We start from the raw sequence: 21,018 nt of genomic DNA on the forward strand, positions 1-21,018 counted from the left end.
CAACAATACAATACGTGCCTTGCTGCCCCTGCTGTCACTGGGAAAGGACACCGCAAGATTGAACCCAAAGCTAAGCACTTCTCCCATTGTAAGAAAGATCAATCTAGTAGGCCGAACCAAACTAATAATTCAAAGAGACTTGCAAAGATATCAAATCATACATATAAGAATTCAGAGAAGAACCAAATATTGTTCATAGATAATCTTGATCATAAACCCACAATTCATCGGATCCCGACAAACACACCGCAAAAAGAATTACATCAAATAGATCTCCAAGAAGATCGAGGAGAACTTTGTATTGAGATCCAAAGAGAGAGAAGAAGCCATCTAGGTAATAACTATGGACCCGAAGGTCTGTGGTAAACTACTCACACATCATCAGAGAGGCTATGGTGTTGATGTAGAAGCCCTCCGTGATCGACTCCCCCTCCGGCGGAGCGCTGGAAAAGGCCCCAAGATGGGATCTCACGGATACAGAAGGTTGCGGCGGTGGAAATAGGGTTTCGTGGTGCTCTTGAATGTTTTCAGGGTATATGAGTATATATATGCGAAAGAAGTAGGTCGGTGGAGCCATGAGGGTCCCACGAGGGTGGGGGGCGCGCCTCCCTGCCTTGTGGCTTCCTCGTTGCTTCCTTGACATCCACTCCAAGTCTCCTAGATTGCGTTTGTTCCAAAAATAAATCTCCTGAAGGTTTCATTCCGTTTGATATTCCTTTTCTGCGAAACACTGAAATAGGCAAAAAAACAACAACTTGCACTAGGCCTTTGGTTAGTAGGTTAGTCCCAAAAATAATATAAAAGTGCATAGTAAAGCCCATTAAACATCCAAAACAGATAATATAATAGCATGGAACAATAAAAAATTATAGATAGGTTGGAGACGTATCACGTACCCGTACTTTATTAGATATGGTTCAAGCTATGATGTCTCTTACCGATTTACCACTATCATTTTGGGGTTATGCATTGGAGACAGCTGCATTCACGTTAAGTAGGGCACTGTCTAAATCCGTTGAGATGACACCGTATGAACTGTAGTTTGGAAAGAAACCTAAGCTGTCATTTCTTAAAGTTTGGGGTTGCGACACATATGTCAAAAGGCTTCAGCCTGATAAGCTCGAACCCAAATCGGAGAAGTGCGTCTTCACAGGATACCCTAAGGAAACAATTGGGTACACCTTCTACTACAGATCCGAAGGCAAGATATTTGTTGCCAAGAATGGAAACTTGTTGGAATATGCCCTAGAGGCAATAATAAAATGGTTATTATTATATTTCCTTGTCCGTGATAATTGTCTATTGTTCATGCTATAATTGTGTTATCCGGAAATCGTAATACATGTGTGAATACATAGACCACAACATGTCCCTAGTGAGCCTCTAGTTGACTAGCTCGTTGATCAACAGATAGTCATGGTTTCCTGACTATGGGCATTGGATGTCATTGATAACGGGATCACATCATTAGGAGAATGATGTGATGGACAAGACCCAATCCTAAGCATAGCACAAGATCGTGTAGTTCGTTTGCTAGAGCTTTTCCAAATGTTAAGTATCATTTCCTTAGACCATGAGATTGTGCAACTCCCGGATACCATAGGAGTGCTTTGGGTGTGCCAAACGTCACAACGTAACTGGGTGGCTATAAAGGTGCACTACGGGTATCTCCGAAAGTGTCTGTTGGGTTGGCACGAATCGAGACTGGGATTTGTCACTCCGTATGACGGAGAGGTATCTCTGGGCCCACTCGGTAATGCATCATCATAATGAGCTCAATGTGACCAAGTGTTTGGTCACGGGATCATGCATTACGGTACGAGTAAAGTGACTTGCCGGTAACGAGATTGAACAAGGTATTGGGATACCGACGATCGAATCTCGGGCAAGTAACGTACCGATTGACAAAGGGAATTGTATACGGGATTGATTGAATCCTCGACATCGTGGTTCATCCGATGAGATCATCGTGGAACATGTGGGAGCCAACATGGGTATCCAGATCCCGCTGTTGGTTATTGACCGGAGAGTCGTCTCGGTCATGTCTGCATGTCTCCCGAACCCGTAGGGTCTACACACTTAAGGTTCGGTGACGCTAGGGTTGTAGAGATATTAGTATGCGGAAATCCAAAAGTTGTTCGGAGTCCCGGATGAGATCCCGGACGTCATGAGGAGTTCCGGAATGGTCCGGAGGTGAAGAATTGTATATAGGAAGTCCAGTTTCGGCCACCGGGAAAGTTTCGGGGGTCACCGGTATTGTACCGGGACCACCGGAAGGGTCCCCGGGGGTCCATCGGGTGGGGCCACCTATCCCGGAGGGCCCCATGGGCTGAAGTGGGAGGGTAACCAGCCCCTGTTGGGCTGGTGCGCCCCCCTCGGGCCTCCCCCTGCGCCTAGGGTTGGAAACCCTAGGGGTGGGGGGCGCCCCACTTGGCTTGGGGGGCAAGCCACCCCCTTGGCCGCCGCCCCCCCTTGGAGATTGGATCTCCTAGGGCCGGCGCCCCCCAGGGGCCCTATATAAAGAGGGGGAGGGAGGGCAGCCGCACCCAAGCCCCTGGCGCCTCCCTCCCCCTCCCGTGACACCTCTCCCTCTCGCTGAGCTTGGCGAAGCCCTGCCGAGATCCCCGCTGCTTCCACCACCACGCCGTCGTGCTGCTGGATCTCCATCAATCTCTCCCTCCCCCTTGCTGGATCAAGAAGGAGGAGACGTCTTCCCCAACCGTACGTGTGTTGAACGCGGAGGTGCCGTCCGTTCGGCGCTCGGTCATTGGTGATTTGGATCACGACGAGTACGACTCCATCAACCCCAATCACTTGAACGCTTCCACTCGCGATCTACAAGGGTATGTAGATGCACTCTTTTCCCTCTCGTTGCTAGAAGACTCCATAGATTGTTCTTGGTGATGCGTAGAAATTTTTTAATTTCTGCAATGATCTCCAACAGTGGCATCATGAGCTAGGTCTATGCATAGTTTCTATGCACGAGTAGAACACAAACTTGTTGTGGGCGTAGATGTTGTCAATTTTCTTGCCACTACTAGTCTTATCTTGTTTCGGCGGCATCGTGGGATGAAGCGGCCCGGACCGACCTTACACGTACGCTTACGTGAGACAGGTTCCACCGACTGACATGCACTAGTTGCATAAGGTGGCTAGCGGGTGTCTGTCTCTCCCACTTTAGTCGGATCGGATTCGATGAAAAGGGTCCTTATGAAGGGTAAATAGAAATTGGCATATCACGTTGTGGTTTTGGCGTAGGTAAGAAACGTTCTTGCTAAGAAACCTATAGCAGCCACGTAAAAACTTGCAACAACAATTAGAGGACGCCTAACTTGTTTTTGCAGCATATGCCGTGTGATGTGATATGGCCAAAAGGATGTGATGAATGATATATGTGATGTATGAGATTGATCATGTTCTTGTAATAGGAATCACGACTTGCATGTCGATGAGCATGACAACCGGCAGGAGCCATAGGAGTTGTCTTAATTTATTTATGACCTGCGTGTCAACATATAACGTCATGTAAATTACTTTACTTTATTGCTAAACCGTTAGCCATAGTAGTAGAAGTAATAAATGACGAGACAACTTCATGAAGACACGATGATGGAGATCATGGTGTCATGCCGGTGACGACGATGATCATGGCGCCCCGAAGATGGAGATCAAAAGGAGCAAAATGATATTGGCCATATCATGTCACTATTTGATTGCATGTGATGTTTATCATGTTTTACATCTTATTTGCTTAGAACGACGGTAGCTTAAATAAGATGATCCCTCGCAATAATTTCAAGAAAGTGTTCCCCCTAACTGTGCACCGTTGCGAAGGTTCGTTGTTTCGAAGCACCACATGATGATCGGGTGTGATAGATTCTAACGTTCGAATACAACGGGTGTAAGCCAGATTTACACACGCAATACACTTAGGTTGACTTGACGAGCCTAGCATGTACAGACATGGCCTCGGAACATGGAAGACCGAAAGGTCGAGCATGAGTCGTATAGAAGACACGATCAACATGAAGATGTTCACCGATGTTGACTAGTCCGCCTCACGTGATGATCGGACACGGCCTAGTTGACTCGGATCATGTTTCACTTAGATGACTAGAGGGATGTCTATCTGAGTGGGAGTTCATTGAATAATTTGATTAGATGAACTTAATTATCATGAACTTAGTCTAAAATCTTTACAATATGTCTTGTAGATCAAATGGCCCACGCTAATGTTGCCCTCAACTTCAACGCGTTCCTAGAGAAAACCAAGCTGAAAGATGATGGCAGCAACTATACGGACTGGGTCCGGAACCTGAGGATCATCCTTATAGCTGCCAAGAAAGATTATGTCCTAGAAGCACCGCTAGGTGACGCACCCATCCCAGAGAACCAAGACGTTATGAACGCTTGGCAGCAGCGTGCTGATGATTACTCCCTCGTTCAGTGTGGCATGCTTTACAGCTTAGAACCGGGGCTCCAAAAGTGTTTTGAGCAACACGGAGCATATGAGATGGTCGAAGAGCTGAAAATGGTTTTCCAAGCTCATGCCCGGGTCGAGAGATATGAAGTCTCCGACAAGTTTTTCAGTTGTAAGATGAAGGAAAATAGTTCTGTCAGTGAGCACATACTCAAAATGTCTGGGTTACACAACCGCTTAACTCAGCTGGGAGTTAATCTCCCGGATGACGCGGTCATTGACAGAATCCTTCAGTCGCTTCCACCGAGCTACAAGAGCTTTGTGATGAACTTCAATATGCAGGGGATGGAAAAGACCATTCCTGAGGTATATTCAATGCTGAAATCAGCGGAGGTGGAGATCAAAAAGGAACATCAAGTGTTGATGGTGAATAAAACCACTAAGTTCAAGAAAGGCAAGGGTAAGAAGAACTTCAAGAAGGACGGCAAGGGAGTTGCCGCGCCCGGTAAGCCAGTTGCCGGGAAGAAGCCAAAGAATAGACCCAAGCCTGAGACTGAGTGCTTTTATTGCAAGGGAAGTGGTCACTGGAAGCGGAACTGCCCCAAGTACTTAGCGGACAAGAAGGCCGGCAACACCAAAGGTATATGTGATATACATGTTATTGATGTGTACCTTATCAGCACTCGTAGTAGCTCCTGGGTATTTGATACCGGTGCGGTTGCTCATATTTGTAACTCAAAGCAGTAGCTGCGGAATAAACGGAGACTGGCAAAGGACGAGGTGACGATGCGCGTCGGGAATGGTTCCAAGGTCGATGTGATCGCCGTCGGCACGCTACCTCTACATTTACCTACGGGATTAGTTTTAAACCTCAATAATTGTTATTTAGTGCCAGCTTTGAGCATGAACATTGTATCAGGATCTCGTTTAATTCGAGATGGCTACTCGTTTAAATCCGAGAATAATGGTTGTTCTATTTATATGAGAGATATGTTTTATGGTCATGCCCCGCTGGTTAATGGTTTATTCTTAATGAATCTCGAACGTAGTGTTACACATATTCATAGTGTGAGTACCAAAAGATGTAAGGTTGATAATGATAGTCCCACATACTTGTGGCACTGCCGTCTTGGTCACATTGGTGTCAAGCGCATGAAGAAGCTCCATGCTGATGGACTTTTAGAGTCTCTTGATTACGAATCATTTGACACGTGCAAACCATGCCTCATGGGTAAGATGACCAAGACTCCGTTCTCCGGAACAATGGAGCGAGCAACCAACTTATTGGAAATCATACATACTGATGTGTGCGGTCCAATGAGTGTTAAGGCTCGCGGTGGCTATCGTTATGTTCTCACTCTCACTGATGACCTGAGTAGATATGGGTATGTCTACCTAATGAAACACAAGTCTGAGACCTTTGAAAAGTTCAAGGAATTTCAGAGTGAGGTTGAGAATCAACATGACAGGAAAATAAAATTCTTACGATCAGATCGTGGAGGGGAATATTTGAGTCACGAATTTGGCACACACTTAAGGAAATGTGGAATAGTTTCACAACTCACGCCGCCTGGAACACCTCAGCGAAATGGTGTGTCCGAACGTCGTAATTGCACTCTATTGGATATGGTGCGATCTATAATGTCTCTTACCGATCTACCGCTCTCATTTTGGGGCTATGCTTTAGAGACTGCCGCATTCACTTTAAATAGGGCTTCGTCGAAATTCGTTGAGACGACACCGTATGAATTATGGTTTGGGAAGAAACCTAAGCTGTCGTTTCTAAAAGTTTGGGGATGCGATGCTTATGTCAAGAAACTTCAACCTGAAAAGCTCGAACCCAAGTCGGAAAAATGTGTCTTCATAGGATACCCTAAGGAAACCATTGGGTATACCTTCTACCTCAGATCCGAAGGCAAGATCTTTGTTGCCAAGAACGGGTCCTTTCTGGAGAAAGAGTTTCTCTCGAAAGAAGTAAGTGGGAGGAAAGTGGAACTTGATGAAGCACTACCTCTTGAACCGGAAAGTAGCGCAGCTCAGGAAGATGTTCCTGTGGTGCCTGCACTGACTAGAGAGGAAGCTAATGATGATGATCAAGGTACTTCGGATCAAGTTACTACTGAACTTCGTAGGTCCACGAGGACACGTTCCACACCAGAGTGGTATGGCAACCCTGTCCTGGAAATCATGTTGTTAGACAATGGTGAACCTTCAAACTATGAAGAAGCAATGGCGGGCCCAGATTCCGACAAATGGCTAGAAGCCATGAAATCCGAGATAGGATCCATGCATGAAAACGAAGTATGGACTTTGACTGACTTCCCAATGATCGGCGAGCCATAGAAAATAAATGGATCTTTAAGAAGAAGACAGACGCGGATGGTAATGTGACCATCTATAAGGCTCGACTTGTCGCTAAGGGTTATCGACAAGTTCAAGGGGTTGACTACGATGAGACTTTCTCACCCGTAGCGAAGCTGAAGTCCGTCCGAATCATGTTAGCAATTGCCGCATTCTATGATTATGAGATATCGCAAATGGACGTCAAAACGGCATTCCTTAACGGCTTTCTTAAGGAAGAATTGTATATGATGCAGCCAGAAGGTTTTGTCGATCCTAAGAATGCTAACAAGGTATGCAAGCTCCAGCGCTCCATCTATGGGCTGGTGCAAGCATCTCGGAGTTGGAACATTCGATTTGATGAGATGATCAAAGCGTTTGGGTTTACACAGACTTATGGAGAAGCCTGTGTTTGCAAGAAAGTGAGTGGGAGCTCTGTAGCATTTCTCATATTATATGTGGATGACATACTGTTGATGGGAAATGATATAGAATTCTTGGGAAGCATAAAGGCCTACTTGAACAAGTGTTTTTCAATGAAGGACCTTGGATAAGCTGCTTATATATTAGGCATCAAGATCTATAGAGATAGATCAAGACGCCTCATTGGTCTTTCACTAAGTACGTACCTTGACAAGATATTGAAGAAGTTCAATATGGATCAGTCCAAGAAGGGGTTCTTGCCTGTATTGCAAGGTGTGCAATTGAGCACGGCTCAATGCCCGACCACGGCAGAAGATAGAGAAAAGATGAGTGTCGTCCCCTATGCCTCGGCCATAGGGTCTATTATGTATGCCATGCTGTGTACCAGACCTGATGTAAACCTTGCCGTAAGTTTGGTAGGAAGGTACCAAAGTAATCCCGGCATGGAACACTGGACAGCGGTCAACAATATCCTGAAGTACCTGAAGAGGACTAAGGATATGTTTCTCGTTTATGGAGGTGGCGAAGAGCTCGTCGTAAAGGGTTACGTCGATGCTAGCTTCGACACAGATCTGGATGACTCTAAGTCACAAACCGGATACGTGTATATTTTGAATGGTGGGGCAGTAAGCTGGTGCAGTTGCAAGCAAAGCGTTGTGGCGGGATCTACATGTGAAGCGGAATACATGGCGGCCTCAGAGGCAACACAAGAAGCAATCTGGGTGAAGGAGTTCATTACCAACCTAGGAGTTATTCCCAATGCGTCGGGCCCGATGACTCTCTTCTGTGACAACACTGGAGCTATTGCCCTTGCCAAGGAGCCCAGGTTTCACAGGAAGACCAGGCATATCAAGCGTCGCTTCAACTCCATTCGTGAAAATGTTCAAAATGGAGACATAGATATTTGTAAAGTACATACGGACCTGAATGTAGCAGATCCGTTGACTAAACCTCTCCCTAGAGCAAAACATGATCAACACCAGAACTCTATGGGTGTTCGATTCATCACAATGTAACTAGATAATTGACTCTAGTGCAAGTGAGAGACTGTTGGAAATATGCCCTAGAGGCAATAATAAAATGGTTATTATTATATTTCCTTGTTCGTGATAATTGTCTATTGTTTATGCTATAATTGTGTTATCCGGAAATCGTAATACATGTGTGAATACATAGACCACAACATGTCCCTAGTGAGCCTCTAGTTGACTAGCTCGTTGATCAACAGATAGTCATGGTTTCCTGACTATGGGCATTAGATGTCATTGATAACGGGATCACATCATTAGGAGAATGATGTGATGGACAAGACCCAATCCTAAGCATAGCACAAGATCGTGTAGTTCGTTTGCTAGAGCTTTTCCAAATGTCAAGTATCATTTCCTTAGACCATGAGATTGTGCAACTCCCGGATACCATAGGAGTGCTTTGGGTGTGCCAAACGTCACAACGTAACTGGGTGGCTATAAAGGTGCACTACGGGTATCTCCGAAAGTGTCTGTTGGGTTGGCACGAATCGAGACTGGGATTTGTCACTCCGTATGACGGAGAGGTATCTCTGGGCCCAGTCGGTAATGCATCATCATAATGAGCTCAATGTGACCAAGTGTTTGGTCACGGGATCATGCATTACGGTACGAGTAAAGTGACTTGCCGGTAACGAGATTGAACAAGGTATTGGGATACCGACGATCGAATCTCGGGCAAGTAACGTACCGATTGACAAAGGGAATTGTATACGGGATTGATTGAATCCTCGACATCGTGGTTCATCCGATGAGATCATCGTGGAACATGTGGGAGCCAACATGGGTATCCAGATCCCGCTGTTGGTTATTGACCGGAGAGTCGTCTCGGTCATGTCTGCATGTCTCCCGAACCCGTAGGGTCTACACACTTAAGGTTCGGTGACGCTAGGGTTGTAGAGATATTAGTATGCGGAAATCCGAAAGTTGTTCAGAGTCCCGGATGAGATCCCGAACGTCACGAGGAGTTCTGGAATGGTCCGGAGGTGAAGAATTGTATATAGGAAGTCCAGTTTCGGCCACAGGGAAAGTTTCGGGGGTCACCGGTATTGTACCGGGACCACCGGAAGGGTCCCGGGGGGTCCACCGGGTGGGGCCACCTATCCCGGAGGGCCCCATGGGCTGAAGTGGGAGGGGAACCTGCCCCTGTTGGGCTGGTGCGCCCCCCTCGGGCCTCCCCCTGCGCCTAGGGTTGGAAACCCTAGGGGTGGGGGCGCCCCACTTGGCTTGGGGGGCAAGCCACCCCCTTGGCCGCCGCCCCCCCCCCTTGGAGATTGGATCTACTAGGGCCGGCGCCCCCCAGGGGCCCTATATAAAGAGGGGGGAGGGAGGGCAGCCGCACCCAAGCCCCTGGCGCCTCCCTCTCCCTCCCGTGACACCTCTCCCTCTCGCTGAGCTTGGCGAAGCCCTGCCGAGATCCCCGCTGCTTCCACCACCACGCCGTCGTGCTGCTGGATCTCCATCAATCTCTCCCTCCCCCTTGCTGGATCAAGAAGGAGGAGACGTCTTCCCCAACCGTACGTGTGTTGAACGCGGAGGTGCCGTCCGTTCGGCGCTCGGTCATCGGTGATTTGGATCACGACGAGTACGACTCCATCAACCCCGTTCACTTGAACGTTTCCGCTCGCGATCTACAAGGGTATGTAGATGCACTCTTTTCCCTCTTGTTGCTAGAAGACTCCATAGATTGTTCTTGGTGATGCATAGAAATTTTTTAATTTCTGCAACGATCTCCAACAAAACTTTCTAGAGAAGGAGTTTCTCTCGAAAGAAGTGAGTGGGAGGAAAGTAGAACTTGATGAGGTAATTGTACCTTCTCTTGAATTGGAAAGTAGCTCATCACATAAAACCGCTCCCCTGATGCCTACACCAACTAGAGAGGAAGCTAATGATAATGATCATGAAACTTCAGATCAAGTTACTACCGAACCTCATAGGTTAACCAGAGCATGATCCGCACCAGAGTGGTACGGTAATCCTATTCTGGAAGTCATGTTACTAGACCATGACGAACCTACGAACTATGAAGAAGTTATGATGAGCCCAAATTCCGATAAATGGCTTGAGGCCATGAAATCTAAGATAGGATCCATATATAAGAACAAAGTGTGGACTTTGGTGGACTTGCCCGATGATTGGCAAGCCATTGAGAATAAATGGATCTTCAAGAGGATGACAGACACTGATGGTAGTGTTACTATCTACAAAGCTCGAATTGTCGCACAAGGTTTTCGACAAGTTCAAGGTGTTGACTACGATGAGATTTTCTCACTCGTATTGATGCTTAAGTCTGTCCGAATCATGTTAGCAATTGCCGCATTTTATGATTATGAAATCTGGCAAATGGACGTCAAAACTGCATTCCTTAATGGATTTCTTAAAGAAGGATTGTATATGATGCAACCAGAAGGTTTTGTCGATCCTAAAGGTGCTAACAAAGTGTGCAAGCTCCAGTGATCCATCTATGGACTGGTACAAGCATCTCGGAGTTGGAATATATGCTTTGATGAGGTGATCAAAGCATATGATTTTATACAGACTTTCGGAGAAGCCTGTATTTACAAGAAAGTGAGTGGGAGCTCTGTAGCTTTTCAAATATTATATTTGGATGAAATATTGTTGATTGGAAATGATGTAGAATTTCTGGATGGCATAAAAGGATACTTGAATAAAAGTTTTTCAAAGAAAGACCTCGGTGAAGCTGCTTACATATTGGGCATCAAGATCTATAGAGATAGATCAAGACGCTTAATAAGACTTTCTATGAGTACATACCTTGATAAGATTTTGAAGAAGTTCAAAATGGATCAGTCAAAGAAGGAGTTCTTGCCTGAGTTGTAAGGTATGAAGTTGAGTAAGACTCAAAACCCGACCACGGCAGAAGATAGAAACAGATCAATGAAAGTCATTCCCTATGCTTCAGCAATAGGCTCTATAAAGTATGTCATGCTGTATACCAGACCAATTATGTACCTTGCCATGAGTTTGGCAATGGGATACAATAGTGATCCAGGAGTAGATCACTGGACAATGGTCAAAATTATCCTTAGGTACCTAAAGAGGACTAAGGAAATGTTTCTCGGTTATGGAGGTGACAAAGAGTTCGTCGTAAAGGGTTACGTCGATGCAAGCTTTGACACTGATCCGGATGCCTCTGAGTCTCAATCTAGATACATATTGAAAGTGGGAGCAATTAGCTAGAGTAGCTCCGTGCAGAGCATTGTAGACATAGAAATTTGCAAAATACATACGGATCTAAATGTGGCAGACCCATTTACTAAACCTCTCTCACAAGCAAAACATGATCACACCTTAGTACTCTTTGAAGGAAATATGCCCTAGAGGCAATAATAAAGTTGTTATTTTATATTTCCTTATATCATGATGAATGTTTATTATTCATGCTAGAATTGTATTAACCGGAAACTTAGTACATGTGTGAACACATAGACAAACAGAGTGTCACTAGTATGCCTCTACTTGACTAGCTCGTTAATCAAAGATGGTTAAGTTTCCTAGCCATGGACAAAGATTTTTCATTTGATAAACCGGATCACATCATTAGAGAATGATGTGATTGACTTGACCCATCCATTAGCTTAGCACGATGATCGTTTAGTTTGTTGCTATTGCTTTCTTCATAACTTATACATGTTCATATGACTATGAGATTATGCAACTCCCGAATACCGGAGGAACACTTAGTGTGCTACAAACGTCACAACGTAACTGGGTGATTATAAAGATGCTCTAGAGGTGTCTCCGATGGTGTTTGTTGAGTTGGCATATATCAAGATTAGGATTTGTCACTCCGAGTATCGGAGAGGTATCTCTGGGCCCTCTCGGTAATGCACATCACTATAAGCCTTGCAAGCATTGTGACTAATGAGTTAGTTGCGGGATGATGCATTACGGAACGAGTAAAGAGACTTGCTGGTAACAAGATTGAACTAGGTATTAAGATACCGACGATCGAATCTCCGGCAAGTAACATACCGATGACAAAGGGAACAACATATGCTATTATGCGGTTTGACCGATAAAGATCTTCGTAGAATATGTAGGAACCAATATGAGCATCCAGGTTCCGCTATTGGTTATTGACCGGAGATGAGTCTCGGTCATGTCTACATAGTTCTCGAACCCATAGGGTCTGCATGCTTAACGTTCGGTGACGATCGGTATTATGAGTTTATGTGTTTTGATGAACCGAAGGTTGCTCGGAGTCCCGGATGTGATCACGGGCATGAAGAGGAGTCTCGAAATGGTCGAGACATAAAGATCGATATATTGGAAGCCTATGTTTGGACATCGGAATGGTTACGGGTGAGTTCGGGCATTGGAGTACCGGGGGGTTACCGGAACCCCCCGGAAGTACATGGGCCTTAGTGGGAGAGAGGGGGAGGCGGCCTAGGAGGGGGCGCCCCCCCCCCCCGAAGCCCAGTCCGAATTGGGAGGGGGCCGGCCCCCCTTTCCTTCCTCCCTCTCTCCTCCTTCCTTCCTCTCCTACTCCTACTTGGAAGGGGGGAATCCTACTCCCGGTGGGAGTAGGACTCCCCTAGGGCGCGCCATAGAGAGGGCCGGCCCTCCCCCTCCTCCACTCCTTTATATACGAGGGAGGGGCACCCCATAGACACACAAGTTGATCATTGTCTTAGCCGTGTGCGGTGCCCCCTCCACCATAATCCACCTCGGTCATATCGTCGTAGTGCTTAGGCGAAGCCCTGCATCGGTAGCTTCATCATCACCGTCATCACGCCGTCCTGCTGACGAAGCTCTCCCTCGACACTCAGTTGGATCGAGAGTTCGTGGGACGTCACCAAGCTGAACGTGTGCAGATCGCGGAGGTGCCGTACTTTCGGTGCTAGGATCGGTCGGATCGTGAAGACGTACGACTACATCAACCGCGTTGTCATAACGCTTCCGCTTACGGTCTACGAGGGTACGTGGACTACACTCTCCCCTCTTGTTGCTATGCATCACCATGATAGATCTTGCGTGTGCGTAGGATTTTTTTGAAATTATTGCGTTCCCCAATAGTGGTATCAGAGCCAGGTCTATGCGTAGATGTTATATGCATGAGTAGAACACAAAGAGTTGTGGGCGATAATAGTCATACTGCTTACCAGCATGTCATACTTTGATTCGGCGGTATTGTTGGATGAAGCAGCTCAGACTGACATTACGCGTACGCTTACGCGAGACTGGTTCTACCGACGTGCTTCGCACACAGGTGGCTAGTGGGTGTCGGTTTCTCCAACTTTAGTTGAATCGAGTGTGACTACGCCCGGTCCTTGTTGAAGGTTAAAACAACACACTTGACGAAAAATCATTGCGGTTTTTGATGCGTAGATAAGAACGGTTCTTGCTCAGCCCGTAGCAACCATGTAAAACTTGCAACAACAAAGTACAGGACGTCTAACTTGTTTTTGCAGGGCATGTTGTGATGTGATATGGTCAAGACATGATGCTAAATTTTATTGTATGAGATGATCATGTTTTGTAACAGAGTTATCGGCAATTGGCAGGAGCCATATGGTTGTCGCTTTATTGTATGAAATGCAACCGCCATGTAATTGCTTTACTTTATCACTAAGCGATAGCGATAGTCATAGTAGCAATAGTTGGTGAGACGACAACGATGCGTTGATGGAGATCAAGGTGTCAAGCCGGTGACGATGGTGATCATGACAGTGCTTTGGAGATGGAGATCAAAGGCACAAGATGATGATGGCCTTATCATATCACTTATATTGATTGCATGTGATGTTTATCCTTTATGCATCTTATTTTTCTTAGTTCAGCGGTAGCATTATAAGATGATCCCTCACTATATTTCAAGGTATAAGTGTTCTCCCTGAGTATGCACCGTTGCTACAATTCGTCGTGCCGAGACACCACGTGATGATCGAGTGTGATAAGCTCTACGTTCACATACAATGGGTGCAAGCCAGTTTTGCACATGCAGAATACTCGGGTTAAACATGACGAGCCTAGCATATGCAGATATGGCCTCGAAACACTGAGACCGAAAGGTCGAGCGTGAATCATATAGAAGATATGATCAATATAGTGATGTTCACGATTGAAAACTACTCCATCTCACGTGATGATCGGACATGGTTTAGTTGATATGGATCACGTGATCACTTAGATGATTAGAGGGATGTCTATCTAAGTGGGAGTTCTTAAGTAATATGATTAATTGAACTTTAATTTATCATGAACTTAGTACCTGGTAGTGTTTTGCATGTCTATGTTGTTGTAGATAGATGGCCCGTGTTGTTGTTCCATTGAATTTTAATGCGTTCCTAGAGAAAGCTAAGTTGAAAGATGATGGTAGCAACTACACGGACTGGGTCCGTAACTTGAGGATTATCCTTATTGCTGCACAGAAGAATTACGCCCAGGAAGCACCGTTAGGTGTACCACCCGCGCCGACAACTGCAGACATTGTGAATGCCTGGCAGTCGCGTGTTGATGACTACTCGATAGTTCAGTGTGCCATGCTTTACGGCTTAGAACCGGGACTTCAACAAAGTTTTGAACGTCATGGAGCATATGAGATGTTCCAGGAGTTGAAGTTAATATTTCAAGCAAATGCCCGGATTGAGAGATATGAAGTCTCCAATAAGTTCTACAGCTGCAAGATGGAGGAGAATAGTTCTGTCAGTGAACATATACTCAGAATGTCTGGGTACCACAACCACCTGACTCAACTGGGAGTTAATCTTCCTGATGATAGTGTCATTGACAGAGTTCTTCAATCACTGCCACCAAGCTACAAGAGCTTCGTGATGAACTATAATATGCAAGGGATGGATAAGACAATTCCCGAGCTCTTCGCAATGCTAAAGGCTGCGGAGGTAGAAATCAAGAAAGAGCATCAAGTGTTGATGGTCAACAAGACCACCAGTTTCAAGAAAAAGGGTAAAGGGAAGAAGGGGAACTTCAAGAAGAATAGCAAGCAAGTTGCTGCTCAAGTGAAGAAGCCCAAGTCTGGACCTAAGCCTGAGACTGAGTGCTTCTACTGCAAAGGGACTGGTCACTGGAAGCGGAACTGCCCCAAGTATTTGGCGGAGAAGAAGGATGGCAAAGTGAAAGGTATATTTGATATACATGTTATTGATGTGTACCTTACTAATGCTCGTAGTAGCGCCTGGGTATTTGATACTGGTTCTGTTGCTAATATTTGCCACTCGAAACAGGGGCTATGGATTAAGCAAAGATTGGCTAAGGACGAGGTGACGATGCGTGTGGGAAATGGTTCCAAAGTCGATGTGATCGTCGTCGGCACGCTACCTCTACATCTACCTTCGGGATTAGTTTTAGACCTAAATAATTGTTATTTGGTGCCAGCGTTGAGCATGAACATTATATCTGGATCTTGTTTGATGCGAGACGGTTATTCATTTAAATCAGAGAATAATGGTTGTTCTATTTATATGAGTAATATCTTTTATGGTCATGCACCCTTGATGAGTGGTCTATTTTTGTTAAATCTTGATAGTAGTGATACACATGTTCATAGTATTGAAGCCAAAAGATATAAGTTTAATAATGATAGTGCAACTTATTTGTGGCACTGCCGTTTAGATCATACTGGTGGGCTTTTGGAATCACTTGATTATGAATCATTTGATGCTTGCGAACCATGCCTCATGGGCAAGATGACTAAGACTCCGTTCTCCGGAACAATGGAGCGAGCAATAGACTTGTTGGAAATAATACATACTGATGTATGCGGTCCGATGAGTGTTGATGCTCGCGGCGGGTATCGTTATTTTCTTACCTTCACAGATGATTTGAGCAGGTATGGGTATATCTACTTGATGAAACATAAGTCTGAAACATTTGAAAAGTTCAAAGAATTTCAGAGTGAAGTGGAAAATCATCGTAACAAGAAAATAAAGTTTCTATGATCTGATCATGGAGGAGAATATTTGAGTTACGAGTTTGGTCTTCATTTGAAACAATGCGGAATAGTTTCGCAACTCACGCCACCTGGAACACCACAGCGTAATGGTGTGTCCGAACGTCGTAGTCGTACTTTATTAGATATGGTGCGATCTATGATGTCTCTCACTGATTTACCGCTATTGGTTTGGGGTTATGCTTTAGAGACGGCTGCCTTCACGTTAAATAGGGCACCATCTAAATCCGTTGAGACGACACCTTATGAACTGTGGTTTGGCAAGAAACCCAAGTTGTCATTTCTTAAAGTTTGGGGCTGCAATGCTTATGTGAAAAAGCTTCAACCTGATAAGCTCGAACCCAAATCGGAGAAATGTGTCTTCATATGATACCCAAAGGAGACTGTTGGGTACACCCTCTATCACAGATCCGAAGGCAAGATATTCGTTGCTAAGAATGGATCCTTTCTAGAGAAGGAGTTTCTCTCGAAAGAAGTGAGTGGGAGGAAAGTAGAACTTGATGAGGTAACAGTACCTACTCCCTTATTGGAAAGTAGTTCATCACAGAAATCAGTTCCAGTGATTCCTACACAAGTAAGTGAGGAAGCTAATGATGATGATCATGAAACTTCAGATCAAGTTACTACCGTACCTCGTAGGTCAACCAGAGTAAGATCCGCACCAGAGTGGTACGGTAATCCTATTCTGGAAGTCATGTTACTTGACCATGATGAACCTATGAACTATGAGGAATCGATGATGAGCCCAGATTCCCCTCTCGTTGCTATGCATCACCATGATAGATCTTGCGTGTGCGTAGTATTTTTTTCTGAAATTACCGCGTTCCCTAACAGTGGTATCAGAGCCAGGTCTATGCGTAGATGTTATATGCACGAGTAGAACACAAAGAGTTGTGGCCGATAATAGACATACTGCTTACCAGCATGTCATACTTAGATTCAGCGGTATTGTTGGATGAAGCGGCTCAGACCGACATTACGCGTACGCTTACGCGAGACTAGTTCTACCGACGTGCTTCGCACACAGGTGCTAGTGGGTCTCAGTTTCTCTGAAGGTATCTCTGAAGGTGTTTATTGGTTTGGCATATATCGAGATTAGGATTTGTCACTCCGAGTATCGGAGAGGTATCTCTTGGCCCTCTCGGTAATGCACATCATAAGAAGCCTTGCAAGCAAAGTGGCTAATGAGTTAGTTGCAGGATGATGTATTACGGAACGAGTAAAGAGACTTGCCGGAAACGAGATTGAACTAGGTATGTAGATACCGACGATCGAATCTCGGGCAAGTAACATACCGATGGACAAAGGGAATAACGTATGTTGTCATAACGGTTCGACCGATAAAGATCTTCGTAGAATATGTAGGAGACACTATGAGCATCCAGGTTTCGCTATTGGTTATTGACCAGAGAGATGTCTCGGTCATGTTTACATAGTTCTCGAACCCGTAGGGTCCGCACGCTTAACGTTCGATGACGATATTGTATTATATGAGTTATGTGATTTGGTGACCAAATGTTGTTCAGAGTCCCGGATGAGATCACGGACATGACGAGGAGTCTCGAAATGGTCGAGAGGTAAAGATTGATATATAGGATGATAGTATTCGGACACCAAAATTTTCCGGATAGTATCGGGTATTTATCGGAGTACCGGGGGGGTTACCGGAACCCCCGGGGGGAATAATGGGCCTTATGGGCCATAGGAGGGGAGCACACCAGCCCACAAGGGGTGGCGCCCCCCTAAGGAAGGAGGCCGAGTGGGAGAAGGAAGAGGGGGTTCGCCCCCCCCTTTCCTTCCTCCCTTCCCTCTTCCCTTTTCCCCTCCAGTGAAATAAGGAAAGGGGGGGCAATTGGGATAGGAACCCCAAGTAGGATTCCTCCTACTTGGGGCGCCCCATGGCAGCTCCCCTCCCCCTCCCACCTATATATACGTTGGGAGGGGGCGCCTAGAACACACAACAACAATCGTTAGCCGTGTGCGGTGCCCCCCTCCGCAGTTTACGCCTCCGGTCATATCTTCATAGTGCTTAGGCGAAGCCCTGCGCAGATCACCACCATCACCGTCACCATGCCGTCGTGCTGATGGAACTCATCTACTTCCTCGACACCTTGCTGGATCAAGAGCGCGAGGGACGTCATCGCACAGAACGTGTGCAGAACTCGGAGGTGCCGTACGTTCGGTACTTGATCGGTCGGAGCTAGAAGAATTTCGACTACATCAACCATGTTGTCAAATGCTTCCGCTTTCGGTCTACGAGGGTACGTGGACACACTCTCCCCCCCTCGTTGCTATGCATCTCCTAGATAGATCTTGCGTGAGCGTAGGATTTTTTTTGAAATTGCATGCTACGTTTCCCAAAAGAATAGGTCCAAACAGACATAAAATAGACCAAAAGATGAAAATAGGTGTCCATCAATTTTTGTCCTTGCGGACCAATGGACAATTTGAGTCTGTGAACGTGTGGCCCCATCCTGTCCGCCCGCGTCCGTTTGGAGGTATACGGACAAAACAGGCCTCCCAACGCGCGGCCGCAAACGGACCGTCATCCGGTTTCAATTCGTTTTCGACCCATTCCCAGCCCAAGTTTGGGCCAAGTTTGCGGCCGAACGGACAATCGCGGACGTGAGCAGCGTGTGCCCTTGTCCTACCCTGGCCCGCCCGTCGGTGAGACAGACCCCCTTTTCTCTTCCTCTACCTCCCTCCGCGCCCCCGCCATCGCCGCCGCCACCACCACCCCCCGGTCGCGCCGTCTTTCACCAGGGACGTCCAACCACCATCGCGCCGCGCCATAGCTGACTCTGCACCGGCTTGCCGGAAAGCATTTGGCCGGCGTTCTCTGTGTTGCCGGTGGGAGACAAACTACGACCGTCGTCGTCGCCCGTCGTCACCAACCTCTTCCGGCCAGCCGTTCGGTCACGCAAGGCGCCATCCACCATCATCGTCGCCCGTCGTCCCCAACCTCTTCAGGCCGGCCTGCGAGGGAGCAGAGCGTGCACTATCCGGCCGCTTTCCGGCCACGCCCGCAAGGCGTTTGACGGATTGCTCAGAAGGTACAATGGACAGTGCTGATGAGTTTTTCTTTCACAATTTCATTTGCTCATCTGATGATTCATCCTCAGATGATGAAGAGCCGGCGGCTGCGTTGGTCGTGCATGAATACATCACTAGGAAGCGGCCTTGGTACAGGGGATCAATCCCCGGCCATGCTCTGGCCTTGGACCGCAATAGAGAGAAAGGCCACACCCTTCTCTATGTCGATTACTTTAAGGATGGTTCACTCTTTAAGGCACATCAATTTCTTCGCCAATTCCGAATGAGAAGGCATGTGTTCAATCATATTCGCAAGGGAGTGGTCATGTATGACCCATACTTTGAGTGCAAAGTGGATGCCGTAGGCAAGCTTGGTTTCTCTTCATACCAGAAATGCACCGCGGCTATGCGCATACTTGCATATGGAATTCCTGGTGATCTTGTGGATGAGTATGTTCATATGAGTGAGTCCACGTGTCTCCTCTCATTGTACAGTTTTTGCACGGCCGTGGTGGAAGTTTTCGGCCCGGAGTACCTCAGAGAGCCAAATGCCGCTGATACAGAGAGGTTGTTGGCGATCAATGCCGAGAGGGGCTTTCCGGGCATGCTTGGTAGTATAGATTGTATGCACTGGAAGTGGAAGAACAGTCCATTTGCTTGGCATGGGCAATACAAGGGGCATGTGAAAGATGCCACTGTTATACTTGAAGCTGTGGCTTCACAAGATCTCTGGATATGACATTCTTTCTTCGGCATGGTTGGTTCTCATAATGATATTAGTGTTCTTCAGCGGTCTCCGGTGTTTCAAGGCTTGCAGAAGGGCACTCTCCGGAGGTGAACTTTGAGGTCAACGGCCACCATTACAACAAGGGATATTACCTAGCTGATGGCATCTATCTTCAGTGGTCCACTCTCGTGAAGACCGTACCCAATCCGCAAGAAGAGAAGAGACAGAGGTTTACCCAAATGCAAGAGAGTGCTAGGAAGGATGTGGAGCGTGCTTTCGGGGTCCTCCAGTCTCGGTGGGGTTCGTAACCCTGCATTGACATGGATCACGAAGAAGCTTTGGGAGGTGATGATTGCTTGTGTGATCACGCACAACATGATTGTGGAGGATGAGCGCGATGATAGCATCTATGACCAAGGGTTTGATTTTCAGGGTGAAAATGTTGAGCCTGAGCATGCACCTCCTACAACCTTTGAACAGTTTGTCGAGTTTCATCGGGAGTTGCGTGATTGGCATACTCATGTTCAGCTACAAAATGACTTGGTTGAGCATGTGTGGACTCACATTGGCTACCAATAGATCTATCAGTTTAATTTCTTGTCATGCAAACAAATTTCGATTGGGTTGTAAGACAATTTGATATTGTTTTCTTTTCATGCAAACATATTTCGATTGGGTTGTAAAGACTATTTGAGAGCTATGTTTGATTTGAACCATTTCATATGCATCAATTTCATTTTATGTACTGTGCTGGGAGAACGGCGAGATGCGGCCGAAATGCAGCCGCGCGTTGGGCGCACGGCCGTCGCATCCACAATCCGATCAGACACAGCCTCATTATCATCCCAAACAAACAAAATCCAGACAAATCGGACGTCCATTTCAGATGGCGCGTTGGAGTTGGGCTATGTTCGTGTATTGGAGTGACCTTTTTGCCAGGCCGAAGTGAAGTGAAGTGACTTTGACCGGCAGATGTCTTAATAAGCTGCCACCGGTGAGCAGCGTTGAACCGTTTCCAGCCGGTTCCAGCAGCACGGATCTCGAGACCGATCCAACGGTGGACAGCGAAAGCGCAGAAGCCCAAGAGGCGAGCCTTGCCAGCGCGTGACCGGTGACA

The 21,018-nt window shown here is 46.5% G+C and overlaps 1 protein-coding gene across 1 annotated transcript; it reads left to right on the forward strand.

The window, feature by feature from the left end:
* Window positions 1-19,199: 19,199 nt before the first annotated feature.
* LOC109769950 (uncharacterized) lies at window positions 19,200-19,913 on the forward strand. The gene has a single exon (XM_020328657.1). The coding sequence runs from the start codon at window positions 19,200-19,202 to the stop codon at window positions 19,911-19,913; it is 714 nt and encodes a 237-aa protein (XP_020184246.1).
* Window positions 19,914-21,018: the final 1,105 nt, after the last annotated feature.

The sequence above is a fragment of the Aegilops tauschii genome, chromosome 5 (genome assembly GCF_002575655.3).
Source record: "Aegilops tauschii subsp. strangulata cultivar AL8/78 chromosome 5, Aet v6.0, whole genome shotgun sequence".
Taxonomy (NCBI): Eukaryota; Viridiplantae; Streptophyta; class Magnoliopsida; order Poales; family Poaceae; genus Aegilops; species Aegilops tauschii.

Coding starts and splice junctions, on each gene's coding strand:
- LOC109769950 (XM_020328657.1), top strand. CDS start 19,200: ATGGACAGTGCTGATGAGTTTTTCTTTCACAATTTCATTTGCTCATCT.